Source organism: Mastomys coucha, unplaced genomic scaffold (assembly GCF_008632895.1).
Source record: "Mastomys coucha isolate ucsf_1 unplaced genomic scaffold, UCSF_Mcou_1 pScaffold1, whole genome shotgun sequence".
In the NCBI taxonomy this organism is placed as follows: Eukaryota; Metazoa; Chordata; class Mammalia; order Rodentia; family Muridae; genus Mastomys; species Mastomys coucha.
Window position 1 is genome coordinate 23,904,219 of NW_022196891.1, and position 21,320 is coordinate 23,925,538.

The following is a 21,320-nucleotide window of genomic DNA, read 5'->3' on the forward strand; positions in this document are numbered from 1 at the left end:
TGTTGACTTGCACACACACACACACACACACACACACACACACACACACACTCTAAATAAGTACAAATGTGATAAGCAAGATATTGTTCTTCTCTTTGCCAGACATTTCATCTCACTGCAGTTACTCAATTCTGCAGCCCTTGCACACAGTGCAGCCCTGGGTAATATGTAATGAAGGGCATGGCTGTGCTCCATTAAAACGTCATGTACACAAGCAGGCAGCCAGGAGGAAGGGGGCATGGCCAGCGCCTGTGGGCTCAAGGGTAGCCTGTGCGAGGTTGCTGATGCAGGAAGGGAGACAGACGCTAAGAATGAACCATACCCATACCGACTGCTAAGAGATGAATTCCGTATGCTTCAGGTGTCCTATGAAATAAAAACCAAGATTGTCATGTTTCTCTTATGCTCTGATCAGGGGCTGCATCCAGCTACCATATCCAGAATACCAGGAAATCTAGTCTCCCTGGACCTTTTATTATTCTGGTCTGAATTTTAAATTGTAATTGGCTATGGTAGAAGCAAAGGCCATCCCTAGCTTTTAAAAGTCCTTAGAAAATCATAAATTTTTGTTGGTTTGGATGAGGATGAAATGAGACGATAATCATTCGCTTCTCATCTTACTCTGAGGCAAAGGAGGCCCTGTGGTAACTCTCTGAGTGTTGGCTGGCCGGTTGGAGCTGAGAATACTTTTTCCTGGTAGTCAGCTGCTTAGCAGACAACCCCAAGACACAAATGCATTTAGACATGGGGTTTGAAGGTGCACCTTGTATGCTAATTGTGAGACCTGCACGTCAGCAGAGCGACAGCTTCCCTGTGACTACGCTTCCTTTCTCGGTCTCTGATCTCCTAAGGATTGTTTCAATTTGCAGCCCTAGCAACGCTTGCTCATTAAAGTATTTTTAATTATATTTATTTTATGTGTGTATGCGTGTGTATGTGGGCATGTGCTTGTCACCATGAACGTGTGGAGACCAGAGGACAACTTAGAAGAGTCAGTTCTCTCCCTTCCACCGTGCGAGTCCTAGGGATTGAACTCAGATCATCATCAGGCTGTGAGGCAAGAGCCTGTCCCCGCGTAGCCATCTTGCCAGCACCCACCCTCGGTACTCTTTTGAAATCCTGGATTTAATTGACTCTCAGGTTTAAGATGACCTATCATGAAAATCATTTTGCTTCCTAGCATTTTAGTCTTCTGCTCATTTTGTTACATGTCTCTCTTCTTCCCCACTAGGCGGAAATCCGTACGGATTTTAACATTCTCTACGGCATGATGAAGAAGCATGAGGAGTTCCGCTGGATGAGACTTCGGATCCGGCGAATGGCTGACGCGTGGATCCAAGCAATCAAGTCTCTGGCAGAGAAACAAAACCTCGAGAAGAGGAAACGGAAGAAAGTGAGTTTGTTCATTCTGTTCCTTCACGTGCCTGCTTTAGGTTAAAAATTGATTTTGCTTGGAAACAACAGGAAAGGAGATGCCGTGCGTCAAGTGCAGCCCATCAAGGTAGATGAACTCAGCATCGCCTTGCCTTGCTTTGGGATCTCTTTTCCCATACTCCATGTCTTCCTCTGTCCCCTATGAATGTGTACACAGGCATACACATCTGCATACACGGCTCTCTGTACGCCCCCACCACACATGCGCACACACAGACACACACACACAGAGAGAGAGAGAGAGAGAGAGAGAGTGAGTGAGAGTGGTGGCACACACCCTTAATCCCAGCACTTGAGAGGCAGAGGCAGGCATGAATTGGAGGCCAGCCTGGTCTACAGAGTGACTTCCAGGACTTGAGAAATCCTGTCTCAAAAAAAAAATCAAAAGAAACAAACAGTGACCACTGTGTTAAGCTACACATATTTTTCCTCAGTAAGAAAAGAATTATATGGTCAAAGATGGGAGGGAAAGGAACAGAGTGGGTATGGCCAGCATAGACACCAGACTTAGACTTCATACCTGTTGATTTGATGCTGGAACCATTTACATAGGATGAATTTTTTTTTCTTTTTTTTTGGTTTTTCGAGACAGGGTTTCTCTGTGTAGTCCTGGCTGTCCTGGAACTCACTCTGTAGACCAGGCTGGCCTCCAACTCAGAAATCCGCCTGCCTCTGCCTCCCAAGTGTTGAGATTAAAGGCGTGCACCACCACTGCCCAGTAAGATTTTTAATTAAAAAAAAGCTGCACCTCACTTCTTTTCTGGTCGTTTGCTTTGCCCTATTTTGAATTGTTCATTTTTACTTTATTATTATTTTTTAGATTCTTGTTTATACGACAGAGAGAGAGAGAGAGAAAGTGTGAACTTGAATGAGTAGGGAAGTGGGGAGGAGCTAAGAGGAGTTTCTGGTGGAAAAACCATAATCAGAATTGTGTTATATGAAAAAAATATATTTTCAATTTTAAAAAGAGAAAAAGAATAAAAATCTAAAAATCATAAGGAAAATGTAACAGCTGACCTGACCATGTCAACATCAGTTCTGATGCAAGCTCACAAGGGAGGACTGCTGTTGCTGCAGAACACAGTGAATTGAATTAAGAGCACTTTGAAAAAATTTAATAGAGCCATTGTGAATATTAGAGTATAGAAAGTGACTTACCATGTTCCTGTCTGTACAAAGTGGAATTTTCATTGTAAAAGAAAGTAAATAACCAGCAAAAGATGGACGATAATAATCGAAGGAATGTAAATATGTGTTTATATATATTTATACACACACAGAGACACACACATACACGTTTAAATTGCCACTTCCAGTAAGAACCCATAGTTTGCTGTGTCTTTGAGGGGAAATGAGGTTTCTAGCTAGGGCCATTGGAAAAAGCTCCAAATAGCAATTATGTAGAGTCCCTTGAGAACTGGCCTTTGATCTGTAAATGCTGTTTCCACTAGGTGGGATAAGTGAAATGGCTCATTAAGATCTGAGACAGAAATTGCACTTGATGAGTTTAGGACATCTTCTTCTATCCAAGAGCAGAAAAGCTACCAGAGGCTGTTAGGATTCTGGCCAGAGAATGGAGGTACCCACCGCAACAGCCTCCCCAGCGCCAAACTGGGTTGGTTGAATAGTCAGAGACTAAAGTTCATTGGAACATTAACTATGCTTATTTCCATGGTATTTTATTTAAAAAGCAAACAAACCTCATGGATCATAATTAGACTATGCTTCAGCAGCAGACCTGAGGGCTGCGCAGAGAGCTCAACTGTTAGAAGTTGCCACACGGCCATGACCTGAGTTCGTTGCCCAGATCTCACATGAAAATGCCGTGTCAAGCCCACTGAGGTGATCCCTGGGACACAATAGCCAGCCTGTGCAGCCGACTCCATCTCTTCTGCACTGGAGTTACAAGCATGCATCACTGCGTCCAGCATTTGCATCGGGCTCCAGGAATTCGAACTCAGGACCTCACGTTTGTTGATCAAGTTCTTTCCTGACTGACCCAGCCATATATTCCATTTTTAAAAACCATGTTCATTTGTCTATAACTCACACTCATGACTCTACCAAGGGCAGCTCATGGTTTTTTTTTTTTTATCTAAAACAGTGGAAAATTCTTTCCTTCCCCATACTGAGACCTCGGTGGTTCCTTGGGAGCTGCCTGACTCCTTTGTGGTATGCACAGTGCCTTAGCAGAGACTTTCTGTGCATTTTGAGCATGGCTCCAGAAGTCAGTGTCTCCTCTTTGTTTCGCAGATCCTTGTTCACCTGGGACTCCTGACCAAGGAATCAGGCTTCAAGATTGCAGAGACAGCCTTCAGTGGTGGCCCTCTGGGTGAACTAGTTCAGTGGAGTGACCTAATCACATCTCTGTACCTGCTGGGCCATGACATCCGGATCTCAGCCTCACTGGCTGAGCTCAAGGAGTAAGGAAATTACTTTTTCAATCTGAAAATCAGAATACAAAAACGAAATAGTAAACTTATAAAGCCCTTCTATTAGTGTACAATTTCTTGTGGGGGGAAAAGGAGAGTGATAATTCTCTAAACAGCCGATAAGAAGATTATTTTCAGGAGCTAAATACAAACACTATGAAAAGGATAATATGTTTTCATTGGCGCTGCAGGCTCCCGGGGCCTCATAAATGAATGCCAGGACAACTCGAGCTAAAGAGCTTATTCTTTGCCGTTCCAGGTGTTCCCAACATCTGCAGCCCAAGACTCTATTGACTCGCCTAATTCTCTGCCTCTTGCCAAAACTCATACTACTGCTTGCTCAACATCAAGCTTTCTAAAGCCTGAAGCAGGGCCAGTTCCTGTTTTGTAATTTAATATGTGTAAAATAGATTTCCCGAAAGCCCGGCTCCAACCCTTTCACAATTAGCTAGCTTCTCGCTCAGGCTGTTTCTCTTCCCTGAGTCTTCTCTCCCACTGAGATTTGCATCCAGCTCTCACCCCCTCTCAGTCCCTTTCCAGTTACTACAGCTGGCTGAACAGATGAACTGGAGTCCCCACAGTCCCCCAAAAACTGCCTGCAGAGACTTCTAACCCGGCGCACAAGTGGTCCTGTTGCTGTGCCAACCTTTGGGAGAAGTCTAGAAATAGTGGAGATGGTTAAAAAGCAGCTATCTATATTCAACCCTGTTCCTACTGGACTGTTGATACACCAAGGTTGCTGGCAGTAATGTCTGAAGATAGCCTTAGCAGTCTTTTCATTGCTCTCCAGATGCTGAGCGCCATGATAGAGGTTGGCTTACAGCAGAAATACCAAGAATTATGCCAGCAATAGTGTTGATCGGGACCTTTTTTTTTTTAACACCGAGACTAGGTCTTTGTAGCCTAGGCTGGCCTTAAACTCAGTATATATAGTTGAGGATGACCTCGACTTGCTGATTTCTGCCTTCACCTCCTCAGTGCTGGGTAGAATTACAGGTGTGCACCACTGTGTCCAGCTTATATGGCACTGGGTGAGGAACCCTGGGCTCTGAGCATGCCAGGCGGGCTCTGTGCCAGCTCAGCCCCACCCAGCACTGATGGCAGCTATTAAAACTATATACTGAGCCACTTACTGGGTCTTCTGTACTAAACACTGTGTGGCTTTATTTTTGTTGTTGTTGTTGTTGTTCAATGGTTGCGTGTGTGCACATGTGGGCAGGTGTGTACCATGGTGTACGAGGAAGTCAGAGGGACAGCTTTCAGGGGTCAGGTCTCTCCTTCCACTGTGGGTGCTTCTATCCTGGCAGCCCGTACGTTGTATCACATTTAAGCGTTAGTACCTGGAAGTAGGTCCTCTTGCCATCTGTGTTTTATAGCTGAGGAAACTGTGCTCAGACTGAGCACGAGCTCTCTGAGATTTCTGGGTAGCATGCAGGGGCCTGGATGTGAGCCTGGTATCTAACGTCTGCACTGCCGTTGTACTCAGCCTTTCCTTTCTCCTTCAAAGTCAGATGAACTTGAGGTCCTCTGCGCCCCAACCCGTTCTCCTCTTCCTTTGCCAGCCTGTCTCCTGTTGCCTTCCTGCTTGCTTTAAAATATGCAGAACACGAAACCTAGGACATCATGCACTTTGCAGCCACTCTGTCTGGCCTCAGAGATGGCCTGTGTGCTCAGCTGCCAGTCTTTCGATAATCACAACTGATGCGTTAAGCAGTGTGCATACTAATTGTAATTCTGTTGATGCTGATGGAGGTGTGGATACTAGAATGGAAGGACAGGGAGCGTTCACCATTGAATCTCACCCCCTGTGTGCCTAGTGCTTACTCATAGCACTAGCATAGCCTGGCTATGTTGAATATGCAAAGGTGAAAGTATTTATCGTCCAGCCTTTCATGGGACCTTTTCCAAGTCTTCGGGAGAAATCGCTTCAGTGGGCCTTGAGATTTTCAGAAGCCCAGAGAAGGGACAGAAGGGGCCTGGAGCAGTGAGTGTGAAGACTGGAGATGGTTTGTGACCACTGTCACTTGCAAGTGGCGCTTTGTAAATTGGTTAAATTTTACTGTGTGATATGAACAGGGGCAAGAGGAAAAGGTGGTGCCTGGTTTCTGGGTGTACAGCAGTTACCCTTCAGACTTATTCTGGCCAATCAGGATTCATATACCAGTCACATACGATGTCATTCTGTTAGCACATGGGCAGTTAGAGATGTCAGGGTCGAAAAGTGGGTCAGTGGCTGAATGACAAGACAAGGAGAACATCTAAGCCATAGAGCCCATTCTGTAAGGAGTCACTGGAAACAACAAGACCATGGAGGGAGTAACTAGAGCCGAGGGCCTGGGAAATGAAGGTGTTTAGGGATTACAAACGAGAGTGAGAGGATATCATAGGTTTTTGCATTCATTGTGTGACTTTTTCTGGGGACATGTGAACATCTGTTCACACCAGAAAGGACGCCAAGAAAGACGAAAGAAGTGAGTCCATCCAAGTCCATTTTGGTAAATCAGTGAATCCATTGGGGTTACTTACCAGGATTGTGGGTGAAGGGTTCTTAGAAGGAGCATGGTGATTCAAAGGCAGGTGCATCACTAAAAGGCCCACCCCAGCATGGCTGACAACTCCTCAGGTTGCCTGAATGACTTGCAGATAATCTACTGGCCAGAGGATCTTCTCTCCTAAGCCGTTGTTTCTGCTTGTATGACCTTGGGGAGGGTCCTCGAGAATCTTGTGTTTCAGGAGCTTCTTGGGACTTGTGAGTCTCATGGACTTCCTGAACCTTGTAGGTTATATTTCCTGAATCTTAAAGAGCCCCTCTCCGGATCAGAATCTTTGAATTTGGAGGAAATATCAGCATAGCAGTGTTCAGTCCTCCCTCCCAACCCTGAAGGCTAATGAGAGCAAGATTCAGAGAGATGACTCGGGTTAGCTAACTCATGTCTACTCCGCAGTGGAGATGGGTAACACTGCTTCTCAACTACACAGGCTGTGTTTATACACCAGCTTCCCAGCATCTAATTTTGAAGGGTCCTAGTAGGAGCTATGAAGAGTTGAGAGAGGTTTCGATCATCAGCCCGTTATCTCTAATAGGGACTGGAGCTGTGATTTGAACCTATCACATTTGCCAGGTTTAGTATTGTAATGTTATTGATGCCTTTTTCTTTTCTTTCCCGTTTGCCTCACTCCAGAATTATGAAGAAGGTTGTTGGAAACCGGTCTGGCTGTCCAACTGTAGGAGACAGAATCGTTGAGCTTATTTATATCGACATTGTGGGACTTGCTCAATTTAAGAAAACACTAGGACCATCCTGGGTTCATTACCAGTAAGTACTACATGCTAAGACCTTTCTGCCCCTAATAAGGATTGTGCTGGTAGGTGTTTCTGTCTTTGGTTTGTTTTTGTTTTTTGTTTTTTCGGTTTTTTTTTTTTTTAAGGATAATTTAATATCACCTTATGAACTGTAGGAGTGTACCTCCCATTCCTAATGAAATTCAGGTTATTTTCACCGACTGTGTGTTTCCTGGGCTTGTTTATTATTTATATTGATATTCTGAGAATAGTGTGTCCAGCCAGGTATAATGGCACAGGTCTTTAATTCCAGGCAGAGTCAGGCAGATCTCTGTGAGTGCCAGGCCAGCTTGGTCTACATAGTGAGTTCTAGGACAGCCAGAGCTACATAGTGAAACCCTGTCTCAAAACAAAGACAAACAAACAACAACAACAACAAAAACCTTAAGGATAATTTAATATTACCTTATCATCTGTAGGAGTATACCTCCCATTCCTAATGAAATTCAGGTTATTTTCACCGACTGTGTGTTTATCTTCCAGCCTCATTTATCTTCCCCAGTTCCTAGCATCCCTCTCTTTGTATACCTGTGAGGATCTCGTGCATTTAATCAAATGATTTTTCTCATGTGTGTGTGTGTGTGTGTGTGTGTGTGTGTGTGTGTGTGTATGTGTGTGTGCGCGCATGTGCATTTGTGTGAGTGTGTGTACAGGCATGCCACAGCATACATGTGGAAGTCAGAGGACAGCCTTTGGAGTTTGGATGATCTCACCTTCCACCTTGATGAGGCATGGTCTCTCTTACTATTTCTGCAGCTGTGTGGCTTACTTTAGGTTAACTGTCCCGTGAGCCACAACAACTGATTATTTTCAGTGCTAAGGATAGGATGGAACCCAGGACTTATTACGGGCTGGACACTCTATCTAATAAGCTGCATTCCAGCCCCTTTCCATTTGTTTCCTCGTTGCAACTAATGGGTAAAAAAATTTTTACGTGGTCTTCTGTGTTAATTTTCTGTCAATTTGACCAAATATCTGAGCAGGATACCTTATAGGACACAAGTCTTATTTTGGCTCATGGTTTCAAAGGCTTCAGTCTATTGTGGTGGGGAGAGTGTTCCAGGGACAGCTCTATTGTAGCAGTCAGGAGGCAGAGAGAAAAAAGTGCCTTGACTACAGGATTTCTCTTTCCTCTGTATTCTGTCTGCCCCCCCCACCTCCCTCAGCCCACAGGATGGTGCCACCCACATTCAGGGTAGAACTTCCCTTTGGTTAATTTTCTCTGGAGATACATTCACACACACACACACACACACACACACGCACAAACACACACACACACATCTAGAAGCATGCTTGGCAATCTCCTTGGCATTTCTCCAAGTTCAGTCAAGTTGTCAATCAAGATGAACCATCACACACTGTAACTAATCCAATCCATGAATAGCATAAAGGAGGCCTTTATCTCTCCTGTTAGCTATGTTTAGTGTTTTTTAACTTTAAACCTCCAAGATTATTTCAGACTGGAATTCCTTTACAAGGCAGACAAAAATGAGAAGTGAAAATACAAAGAATTTTCTCAAAAATCCCAAGTCTAGTGGTATCCATTCTCTATAAAAATCCCCTTTCATCCCGGCAGTGGTGGCACACACCTTTAATCCCAGCACTTGGGAGGCAGAGGCAGGTGGATTTCTGAGTTCAAGGCCAGCCTGGTCTACAGAGTGAGTTCCAGGACAGCCAGAGCTATACAGAGAAACCCTGTCTCGAAAAATAAAACAAAAAACAAAACAAAACAAAAAATCCCCTTTCAAACTTGCCCCCAGCAGCCAAGAATTTTTCATTGAGCACTAAAATATTTACAGCAAAGGAATTGATGGGACCAAAGCTGTATGAAGGGTCTGAATGCTCTGTTTTGACTGTGTTAACTATGTTGAATGACTGAGCGATTGTATTAACTGTTGAATGACAGTTGACTGTTGTGGCTGACTGTTGGCTGTTGAATGTGTTCGCTACTTTGAATGATTGTGTTGACTGTTGAATGGCTGCTGACTGTGTTGAATGACTTTAGTGGCTATTGACTGTGTTGTCTGTGTTGTCTGTGTTGACTGTGTTGTCTGTGTTGACTGTGTTGTCTGTGTTGACTGTGTTGTCTCTGTTGACTGTTGAATGATGTGACTGGTGGCTGTTGTCAATGTGTATGTTGACTGTCGAATGACTGCACCTTTTTTGATTGTGTTGACTGTGCTGGCTGTGCACAATGATTGTTGACTAACTGTTGACTGTGCTGTGCAGACTGCTGACTATGCCAACTCTGTTGACTATGTTGATTATGCCGGCCGGCTGTACTGGCTGACTCTTGATTGTATCGGCTGGCTGTTGATTTTGCTGATTGTTTTGAATGACTGTGATGTTCAAAGTATTTGACTGTATTTTGTCTGTGATGATTTTATTGACTGTTGAATATGCTGGTTTTAAAGTCTCTGTGTCCTTTCCCTTTCCTTGGAATATTACCATTCTTTTTATTTTTAGAAAAGTTTTGATTAGATAATGCTTTGTCCTTTTTATTTGCCTTTTCTTTTGTGCATATGTATATGTATTGCATGTTCATATACACATGTGTATAGGTATGTATGCATATGGAGGACAGAGAACAACCTTGGGTGTCATTCTTTAGAAACACTCTCTACCTAATTTTGAGACAGTCTTTCAATGACCCCATAGGGTAGGCTGGCCGGCCAGTGAGCCCCAGGGATCTCCCTGCCTCTACTTCCCCAGCACTGGGTTTCCAAGTGGGCACCAAGCACCATGCACACTATACCCTCTCCTCAGCTCTGGCGCTCCACTCTCTTTGATATCATATTTCCCCTGTTATTGTTTTCTTTTTCCCAGATCACAAGCCATCACTTCTTTTAATTATGTAGAAATAACCATCTTTCTTGGTTAATAAGCCATATTGTAAACATAATTTTTTTTTCCTAAGGTGATAGCCTTCAGGAAAGGCAGTCAGAGTTGTTCCTTTCTGTCATTTTATGAACTATAGAAATCTAGAAAACATGCAAAGAAAACTGGGCCTCCATAGACTCTCATGTCCTTGATATTAAGAAGGGCTGTTTTAATGGGAAAATATCCTCGGTGGTGATGTGGGTCAATTAAGAAAGGCCATGTTGTTATTAAAATGGTCACTGTTGATTGGTATTTGATGCTTGCTGTGTGAAAATGCTCCATCTCTCAGGGCTTATGGATATGCATAATGGTTTTCCTTCTTTCTTCCATAATGGTTTGAATTAGCCGGAAACAGCAGGAGGTCCCTTGGCACTTTAGCCCTCAGTCTTTGTTTTGTAGCAAAGCTGCAGTTTCATCAAATGACAAGCAGGCTTCCTAGAAATTTTCTTGCCTACTTCTTTCCCTTTAAATATGAGAAGTGGCACCTAGGGATAGAGTTCCATTTGTATCACACTGGCCTATTGTATGTGAAGCCTTGGGTTCAATCGCAGCACCTAATAAACCAGTGTGACAGCGCCTGCCTGTCATCCTGGCACTCAGGAGGTAGGGACAAGAGGACCGAAGCTCAAGGTGATCCTTGAGCACTTGTGCTATGTGAGGGCAGCCTAGGTTACATGAGACCCTGTCTCAAAAAAATAATCAAAGGATGGAGGGGAGCCAATGAGATGCCTCCATCGGCAGAGTGCTTGGTGTACAACATGAGGACCTAAGTTTGGATCTCTGCATCCAAAAGGCCCAGTAGGATAGTGTGCATTTGTAATCCCAGCATGGGGAAATGGAGACAGGAGGATCCTGAAGTTCTCAGGCCAAGTACTCTAGCCAACTCGGTGAGTTCTAAGTTCACTGAGAGATTCAGTCTTTGAAAATAAGACGGGGAACTATTAAGAAACTTCTGGCTTTCAGGCACACATACATGTACACACACTTCACAAAAGTGCATATACATACATATATGGTACATATGCTCACATGTAGAGGCATGCACACAAAAGAGGCTGTCAGACTGTGGTCATCTTGCTTGATGGCAGGTGACGAGGACTGCATACCATAATGTGTCCTCAGATCTCTCAATGAGCAATAAGCCCTTTCTGTCTGTTTGCGTGACCTTTGAAAAACACTTGGAAAACCTAGGACATTTGATTGAACTTATTAAATGCTGACAGACTACTGGTACCCTAGCATGTATTACAGAACACACCCCCCTTCTGCTCCACAGAAATCCATTGCTGAGTGTTGAGAGTACAAAAGAATGTGAGATACCAGTGGGTGGCAGCATGCCAGCTTTCACACCGCATTCCCAACTAGGAAGTAGGCCTTGTGCTTCTGAGTATCTTTCTCACTGTAGTGTAGCCTTGATCAATAAGAATGCTCCAGGAATCATTTGGCATTGCTGCCGAGGTCCCTCTTAGAGAAAGGCCAGCTACTTTGGGCACTGGGACACATACATGTTCAAATCCTTAGAAGGTTCCTGATGTTTCAGACACACAGAGGGCATCCAAGCAATGGCATAAAGATTAACACAGGTATAAATGTAGTTTATACACAGGTCTAACATGTAGCCAAGGAGGACCTTGAACTAGAAGCCCTCCTGTCTCTATATCCCACGTTTGTGGCTTCTGAGGACTGACACCAGAATTTGACCTCTCGCTTCCACATGGTTGCATGCACATATGCATGCAGACCTGTGAACACATATGCACACACGTGAACACATATGTACACACAAACACACATATGCACACGTGAATATACATATCCCCAAAAGAGAGACCTATCATTATGCTGAGAGTGGATCCAAGAAAGCCACGTAAGAATCCAAGTGAGAACGCTGTCCCAGCGCGGCTCACTCCGAGGCCAGGCCCCTCCCTCCACTTGTCTTTTCCTTGTGTAGACAACTGGCAGCAAGGTGAGCGCACAGAGACTTCAGTTGACAGTTGTATTCCCTGGAGGATGGAATCTGGAATCTGGACTTGGCTGGTTTTATTTTATTTTGTTTTCAGAATCTTACCTCAAAGTGAAAATTTACCAAAATTTAGCGTAGTTTCCTGGTAATAAGAAAAGGAAGAAAAAAGAACCCTTAGAAGTGTTGCCACTATCTGTCCTAGACGTGGGCTTCCGTTTTATTTAGTCAGTGGAAGTTGCTCAGCGGTCTACTGCCAGGGAACAACTGTCCCCATTGGCCAGCCTCGCGTGCTTCCTTTACATGTTTTGAAAATCCTCAGTCCAGTCAGTGCAACCGCGATCAATAACGTGCGTTCTCTGACTCCTCCCTCCCAGCCGTCCTGTGCCCGCCCCACCTGTGCTCAGAAGGCTTTCTTGTAAAAACCCTCTTGTGATTAGTGTGTGCTTTGCAACCGGGTGTCATCTGTGCCGCAGCTTTTCCGCTGTGCCGCCACAGCTTGAAGACACTCACCAAGTTACAGACAGACTGTCCACAGCAGAATGTGGCCAGGTTCCAAGAAAACTTTGTTTTCCATTGTGGAAATATGAGTGAGCTTCATAGAATTTCCCTCTGTGGTGTCTTTTAAAATCATTTGAGAATGTGAAACCTTGCTAGGGAGAGAGCTCAGTCAGTGAAGTAAGTGTTGTGCGGTGTTTCAGGACCTGAGTTCTGGCCCCAGGGCCCACATGACAAAGCTGGATATGGTGGTACATGCTTTTAACACCAGTGCTGGGGCGGTGAGGTGTTAGAGACAGGAAGATCCTAGGTCCCCCTGGCTAGCCAGCCTAGCCTATTGGGCAAATTTCAGGTCAGCAAGAGACTTTGTCTCAAAAGAAGCCAAGGTAGATGGCCCCTGGAGAATGTTATTCCCAAATTGACCCCTGACCTACCTTCCCGCCACCCAGCACACATTCATTCTCCCCTGTGCACATATGCACATACACAAACAAACACATACCCAGGCACACCACAGAATATAAAAGTCAACTCTTAGATCACAGCTACACTAAGGACAGGTTTGGCTCAGTTTAATGACCAATGAGACTCTACTGTACTGCATCAGTTTCTAGTCAATCTAGCAATCAGGTTCTAATTCGTTATAGTTGGATGTATAAAAGCCAACCCTGCCTACTAGATGAGATTGAAGTCTGTTTTGTGTTACTACAACCTAATACTGGAGCCAGACTCGTTTATTGTAAAATGGAATTTATTGTGCACTGTTGGAAGCTGAAAACTCCAAGATGGAATGGCCCCCATCCAGGGAAGGCCGTATCCTACTGAAAAAGTTCTGGCCTGAGTCTCTAGTCATCTTCTCGTAAAGCCACTAGTGGCATCCTGGGCCCGTGTCTATCCCTAATTATCCCCCCAAACCCTGCCTTCAAATGACATCAGCATACCAGTGTGAGGGGTGCCTTTCCAGTATGAAGCAGATACTTGTAGCTGTGGCACAGGCATCACCTGAAGTCAAATGATCTAGTTAATTGATGGGAAGGTTGACCAACGCTACAAGCCTCTGCAGCACGTCCTATGCTCTAAGCAGAATAAGATCTGTAGAGATAATAGTGCTTTGTTTCTTTCATCGCGTTCTTTAGTCACTAAGTTCAGTGCGATGGATCCTGCAGGCCCCCTCCAGCATCCATGGGCCTTGGGCCACCTTCAGTGGCTAGCCTGTTCTGTCTGTCTGGGCGCCTGACACCTTCTTTGGAGGTATGGATGCTTGTCATGGTTAAGACTCCAAAACCACCTGGTCAGGGATGTAGCTTAGAAGTGGAGAGTTTAGTTCGCTTGCAGGTGGAGCTGGTTTAACTCCCAGAATCATAAACATAATTGCAAAATGAACAAGTAAGAAAGTAAGACCTCAGCTTCTTCACAGTGGCAGTTTTACTTTGAAGGGTTTGTCTGTCTGCTTCTGTCTCCCGCACCACACCGTCCGGGGTTATAGTCTGACACGCACTGCTTTCCTTGCAGGTGCATGCTCCGGGTGCTGGACTCCTTTGGAACAGAGCCTGAGTTCAATCATGCGAGTTATGCCCAGTCGAAAGGCCACAAGACCCCCTGGGGAAAGTGGAATCTGAACCCGCAGCAGTTTTACACCATGTTCCGTGAGTATTGCTGGGTGGACCCTGCCTTTCAGAAAGCTACCAGAGGCAGGTGCAGAGGTTAATTAGCTAACCATTTATCTGGGGTTGCGATTCTCAGGACCCTTAGCTGAAAAAGTATGGGTCTTTGAAAATTTTCCTTGGGAATAATTTTTTTTCAGTAGTTGGAATTGAAAACCCACATGAACTTTCTGTGAAGAGACTTAGAGATGTCCTAGAGAAAAGTGTTCAATACAGATTACCAGTAGAAGCCACAAGGGAAAGGCCTGCAGATCACCTTCAAATGAGCAGTCATTGAACGTGTCCCAGCACCATATCCATGCTGCTAGGGGGCCATTGCATCCTGAAGAGGAACAAGGTCTTCCATGTCAACCCAGTTCTTTCCACAGAGTTCAATCTTAATCATTTGAGCATGAAGCTGCTTTTTTTTTTTTTTTTTGGAGACAGGATTTCTATGTGCAGCCCTGGCTGTCCTGGAACTCAATCTATAGACCAGGCTGTCCTCAAACTCACAGAGATCTGTCTGCCTCTGCCTCCTAGAGGTGTGAGCCACCACTGCCCGACTGAGCAGGGAGCTTTTAAAAGAAAAAGTGAGCTCAGAGCTGGGGAGATGGCTCAGTGGGTTCGGCACTTGCCCTGTAAGCTAGAGGGTGGAGTTCTGATCTCCAGAACATGTGGGAATGACAAGTAAGAACAGGGGCGTGGCCTGCAGTTCCAGCTCCGCCTCCAACCCTCGCCCCGCCCACCCAGTGGGCAGAGATGGCTCTGCCTAACTAGAGTTGACACATCAGTGAGTTCTGGTTCAAGCACAAAGTTCAGCATGCAAAATATGCCGAGTTCTGGCTTAGCATACAAAGTTCAGTGACATAACTAACCTCTTGCCTCTACACGCACAGCATACACACATACATGCGCAGATGCGTACATATACCCGCACATAGGAATACACACGCGTACCACACACATGCCTGCCTTTTCTGAATTAGGACTATTTTAAACTCAGTTTCATACTTTGCTGGCCGCCTAGCTCCTGGACTCGGACTATTTTGCTGCCCTTGGCAGTGTTTGTGTGGTATTTAATAAGCTTGTGCAGTGAGAGCTTTTTCTATGTGGTCTAGAGAATCACCCACAGTAGCTATAGTTTTAGTTTCAAATGAGTGACTTTATTGAGCATGTAGCAAGCAAAAAGTTTAAAAAAAATAAAAAGGCAGGTAGGTTGGAAAACATCATCTTGGGTACTTAGAGTGTGCAGCAGACAGCTGGAGTAACCTGATAGAGCAAACAGGTATGGTCATCGAACTGGGTCTTCCAGCATGCCATAGAAATTGGCTGAGGGAGAGACAGTCATGCTGGGACCTCCACCAAGAGCCTCTTACAGCTGCCATTCCCACCTGAGACATTTTCAAGCACACAATAAACAATAACCTTGCCTGGAAAGAACTCCCCCTCTCGCTCTCGTCAAGGCACAATACCTGGTTGTTTTGCCAGTCTCCTTTCTCTGCCACAGGGTCACGGGGCCAGCTTCTTCTCAAACATGCTTGGGTCTGAAGGGGGAGATTCCTACCGGAGCCAACCTCTCTCTGTGCTCCTACGGTTCATGACAGTTCGCCGACATGATGGATGGGTGTTACAAATCCTGCTTGGGATGAGGCACTCTCTGGCCCTGCTGCTGGGTTCGGAGAGCTCTCCATGACAGCCATTTCCTGTCACCTCTGTTTCCTACTGTTGCTCACCATTTCCCTGCTTTTGCTTTATTTCTAATTAGGCACGGACTGTAAAACCAAGTACCGTACTAGACGGTGTTTGTGCTAAAGTTAAGTTATAAATTAAGTGCCCACCCCCATGATGACGGAAGTCTCTACTCTTGAAATGTAAGAGCAAGTGAAGAAAACCATTGATTTGAAGGCTAAGGACAGAGAAATTATCCAAAGTTATCAGTATGATTTCATGTAGATATTTCTATGCTAAAACAATTTCTGAAATGTCAGTCTTAATTGGTTGGCTGAGTCAAGGCCCTATAAATGCTTGAGCTGTCTTTCCCTTCTGTGGCTGTCTCTCAATGGCTTACACAGCTGTCCAGAGGGGATCCTTTCTTGGGTTCCCTAAATGTCTCAGTGAACATGTTAGACTAATCCTTGGGAATTAGGTCTGGGGGAAAAAAAAATAATTAGGAGGGATATCCAGCTGGTGAGGCCACAATTTTAAAAATCAGCTCATGTTTATGGACTGGGAACATGCCTCTGTTGCTAGAGTGTATGAGAAGACCTGAGTTGGATTCCTAGGACTCGTGGGAAAAGCCAGGTAGGTGTGACAGTGTGTGCTTGTAATCCCAGTGCTGGGAAGAGGAGAGATGGGTGGATGCCAGAAGATCATTGGCCAGTCAGCCAAACACACTCAGTGTCTTTAAAAAATAGATGGTGCCTAGGAGTGATGCCCGAAATTATCCCCTGACCTCTATGTGCATGTGTGCACATATGCACACCCACAAACACACACACACATACACACAAAATCTAACAGAGAGAGTTAGACAGACAGAGAGAGACAGAGACAAGGAGAGATGGGGTGGGGTGGGGGGAAGAATTACCTGTTTAAATGTTTTGTTGAGCCCAGAGAGTTTGGCTAGAGCATGCTGTGTATATGATAGACATTATCATTATTGGAGTTATATTGTCCTGTTATTGCCACCTGTCCCAGGGGCACAGTTCAGGGAACAAACTAATATTTGCCTCACCAGGTAACAGATGGCTGTCAGCGCGGCAAGACATGATTAGAGTCTGCCTGGGGTTTGACTTTGCTATGGAAATCCTGAGTATGGAAAGAAGTGCCAGCCAATCAGCTAAAGCAGGGACCTGTGTTAGGACCAGGAGGTAAAACTATGCTTGCATAAACTTTCCAAGACACGATGGCAGTAACCTTGTGCCCTGCCCCAGAGCGGAGATAGAGTTTTCTCCGAATGAAGAGTAGGGACTCGGCCCCATGCAAACCTGCCGGGATTACGTGGATAAAGGCTTGCTTTCCTTCCAGTGAAAGATGTTCTCTGTTTAAAATGTAGTGAAAGCCAGAAGCAGAGAATACTTTCTCTTAACCTGGAAGAAGGATACAGTTCCTGGATTCAGCAGAGACCAGGAGAAAGTTGACACAGTTGAATGCCTTTTAAGAAAAGAACCCACAGAGCGGAACATTGCCAACCACCCAAAACACCGAGAGCAAACAGTGCAGTAGAGAATGTTTACATGGTTATCTGAGACTGTCAGAGGGATGTAAACGAGCCAAGATATCTGTACACAAGAAAGGCATATTTACGGCGTTGGTGTGGAGACCTTGGGTGATCTTCAGGCTGAAAGGGGTATTAGTGAAGTCGTAAAAATGAAATATTGGCCTGGGAGATGGCTCCATGGGTTAAAGGATTCGCCATGCAAGCCCGAAGACCTGAGTTTGATCCCAGTAACTCAAGCAAAAAGCCAGGCATGTTGGTGCAAGCCTGTAATCCCAGCACTGGGGGTGGTGGGGGAGGGAGGCAGAGAAAGGTGCGTCCTTAGAGCCTGCTGGCCAGTCAGCTCAGCTTCAAGTCTCCAGAAAACCAGGTGGATGATACCCAAAGAATGGCATCCGAAGTCGTCTTCTGACTTCCATACACAATCTACATCACACACACACACGCACACACACACACATACCACCACCACCATATACTATATACCATCACACACAATGTTTTCAATTCTGTGCTTGGAAAAGGACCAAAAATTAAGCCAGCCTGATGAGGGTCATAAGTATGCAAGCCTTCCTACCAGGTTTCCCCAGACATCTTTTTCCATATTAAAGAACCCCCTCCTAGAGAAAGTCAGATTGCAGGGAAGGCAGGGGATCCAGGAAGGACCACAGGGGTGGCATCTGGACTTCAGACGATCCCCAGGCAGCATCGAAGGAACACTGGCTACAGTGGCTTAAAGTCAGATGAATGAAAGAAAACAGTCCATGGGGCTGGGTGTGCAGCTCAGTCACGAGAGTGACTGGGTCCTGGGTCCTGGGTCCCATCCCCAGCGCCACATTAACGTGGTATGTTGCTGCACCCAATAATCACAACACTCAGAAGATGGAGGCAGGAGGATGAAATGGTCACAATTACTTGGCTACATGGCAAGGTCAAGATTAGCATGAGATACCTGAGACCCTGTCTTAAAAGGGAGAAAGAAAAGAGCAGTTGATGAGTTCTAAGTGATGTAATGATATGCCAAGTAAGATGTAGCGGGTCACCTTTGCAAGTTGCTAGGATACCATCTCATCCCTCTGAATAATAAAGGAGGGAGAGCCCAGCTTTGATCTTCCTGCCTTTCTAGCACGAATTATATTCAAAGATAATCAGATGGTTGATGATAAGAAACTGCTCATAATGGGGAAACAGCCCTGCAAATTCAGGCAGAGTGAAGGATTAGGGAATGAGCACCCTCAAACTCTTAATGAGAATGCAGAGCCTGTGATCGATCGTCAGCCTCAGTGAAACCCATCAGGTAACGAGTTGGTGGAGAACTTTCCACAGACAGGGCTCTCTTCAGCACGGGGAATATGGAAATAGGGCAGGAAATGAGGCACAGTGCGGCATTCATCATGTCGAGGCATGCCGAGGCTAGGAACTTCGCAATAGAGAGCCAAATCTGTACCTCACTCGCCAGGCTCTGCCCTTAGTGACCTCCAGTCCTCTGGTCCAGAGGGTCCCTTCCTCCCTGTGTAACAAGATCAGCTTGTGGGGCAGCTGGGGCTGGTCTGGTGATCTACATTTGAAAGGAGAAGAGAAGTGCCAAAATGTGTCGGGTTTTTTTTTTCCTTTTAATTATTTTCTGAGGTAGGCTCTCATGTATTGCAGGGTAGCTTTGAACTCACTGTGTAGCCAGGGATGACCTTGAACTCCTGCTCCTCCTGTTCTTACCTCAGGACTACTGATATTAGAGGCATGAGCAGCCATACTCAGTTCACACAGTGCTGGGGGTGAAACGCTGGGCTTCATGCATTAGTAGACAATGATGTTCCTAACTGAGCTAGATCCCATTCATCCCTTTTCATTTTTGTTTATTTTTTTTTTTCCAGAGCTGAGGACCAAACCCAGGGTCTTATACTCATAGGCAAACACTTTGCCACTGGGCTAAATTTCTACCGCCCTTTTTAGGTAGTGGTTTTAATGTGGCACATGTATTAATGTTTCATTTAAGTGGTATTTATATAAGTAATATGTAAATATGTACCAATGTTGAGACTATTGAGCTTGTTTTACTGTTGGCTACACCAACAAAAGGAGAAACTCCAGAAGTGGAGTGACCTTGGAAGCATAGAATTAAATCTTCAAGGTACCTGTCTTGGGAGATGTAGTATTTGGGCACGTATTCAATACGGGGAGTCCAGCCCTTGGTAGGAGAAAAGTACATATGGGCACACCATCTTTAGGAGATGTGAAATGAAATAGACCAGGCCAGCGCAGTATTTCCTTACTATATTGACGGAGCACTGCTCATTGACAACTTCTGCCGTTCCTCACATTTCCTTATTGTTTCTTTTCCAAATCTCAGGGCTTGCAGTGGAACAATGTCTTCGTGTATTCTGTTTGTAGTTGGGCATTTTAGGGTCTATAGGTATGTGCCATGCCTGATTCCCAGCCCGGCTGTAAAACAGTGATACTCTTTGGTTAACTCCGTTGAGTGATGACTCTGTGTGTTTGTGTGTATGCATATTGGAGGCCAGACTTGACATGGAGTGTCTTTCTCAGTCATTCTCCAGTATCTTTTTGAGAAGGGTTTCCCATGGACGTGGTACTCATCAGTTTTAGCCAGGCTGGCTGGCCAGCAAGCCTCAGGGATTCACCTGTCTCTACCTCCCCAGTTCTGGGATTAAAAGGACATACTGCCGGTTTCCTCCATTGGGTGCTAGGAGTTGACCCGGAGTTGACCTCGTGCCTCCACAGCAAGCGCTCTGCTTACTAAGCTGTTTCTCTAGCCCTAAGTGGTGGCTTGTTTCAAGAAGGGGACGAGTGTGTCATTCCTCCTGAGCACGGGTTCTCACTCAGATCTCAGCAAGCCGCTTGTTTGCCTTCCAAACTGGACACCAAAGCCCTCCTGCTGTGTCTTGAGAGCTGTTGGCATGGAGTTCGAACCCTCAGAGCTTGTGGTGCCTTCCCTCTCTCTAGTCTTGTGGGCTCACTTCCTGACTGGATAGTAGAGCATTCCCAGCCTTCGGCTCAGTGGCCATCCCTCCCCTCAGGATGCTGCCATTCCTGAGGCTGCGCCCCTGAGGTGTTTGAGAATGAACAGCAGCGGCAACAGGAAGTTCAAGTTCGGAAGTGAGCCGATCCTCTGCCCTGCCAACCTAGGAGCTGTCTCGGAAGTCGGGGGCTTCTGTACAGTTTTACTCCGAGGACAGCCAGAGGGACTATTATTCCTATACAGACCTGCAAGTCAGAGTAGCCCAGGACTCTAACTCTGAGGATCAGCCTTCAGGTGGGGTCCTCTTCTCAGGGGCATCCCCTCCTAAAGTGCTTTTTGACACTCGAACAGCCCGCTCCGCTGCGCCTCTGTGGACAGCTCGGACACTCACGAGTTTAGTTCCACTATGCCTTGCTGTTTCCCTAGATCTTGCCCAGCCTCCTCCCTCTCCTCTTCGTCTTCCTCCTCCTCCTCCTCCTCCTCCTCCTCCTCCTCCTCCACCCCTTTCTCCTCCTCCTCCATCCCCTTCTCCCCCTCCTCCTCCTCCTCCTCCTCCTCCTCCTCCTCCTCCTCCTCCTCTCAGTGAGCCAAGCATCGTAACCATTTGAAAACATACATTTGGGTAAAACTTGAACATTCTAGCTATTCTCTCTGTGCAGTTTTAAAATCCAGATTATAGGCTGGTGAAATGGCTCGCCTAAGAGCTTGCTGTGCAAGCTGAAGGATCTGAGGTCAATCCCCAGAGCCTTTGTTAAAAAGCCACACAGACTGGTTGGTATGTGCTTGTAATCCTAGTGCTAGGGAGGCAGAGACAGGAGGACCCCGGGACTCGCTGGCCAGCCAGGCTAGCCTGCCTGCTGAACTCTAAGAGACCCTGTTTCCAGAAGAGCAAAACCCACCAACAAACAAAAAAGCAACAACAAAACAAAACAA

The 21,320-nt window shown here is 45.6% G+C and overlaps 1 protein-coding gene across 8 annotated transcripts in view; it reads left to right on the forward strand.

Moving 5' to 3' along the window:
* Mgat5 (alpha-1,6-mannosylglycoprotein 6-beta-N-acetylglucosaminyltransferase) overlaps positions 1-21,320 on the forward strand; it is a 293,646-nt gene that overhangs the window by 190,534 nt on the left and 81,792 nt on the right. For all 8 annotated transcript variants that reach the window (XM_031380981.1, XM_031380977.1, XM_031380967.1 and 5 more), the window contains 4 exons: positions 1,232-1,393; positions 3,688-3,857; positions 7,049-7,183; positions 14,063-14,196. In XM_031380981.1, the coding sequence (XP_031236841.1) occupies positions 1,232-1,393; positions 3,688-3,857; positions 7,049-7,183; positions 14,063-14,196 (601 nt within the window). The remainder of the gene's footprint in view (positions 1-1,231; positions 1,394-3,687; positions 3,858-7,048; positions 7,184-14,062; positions 14,197-21,320) is intronic.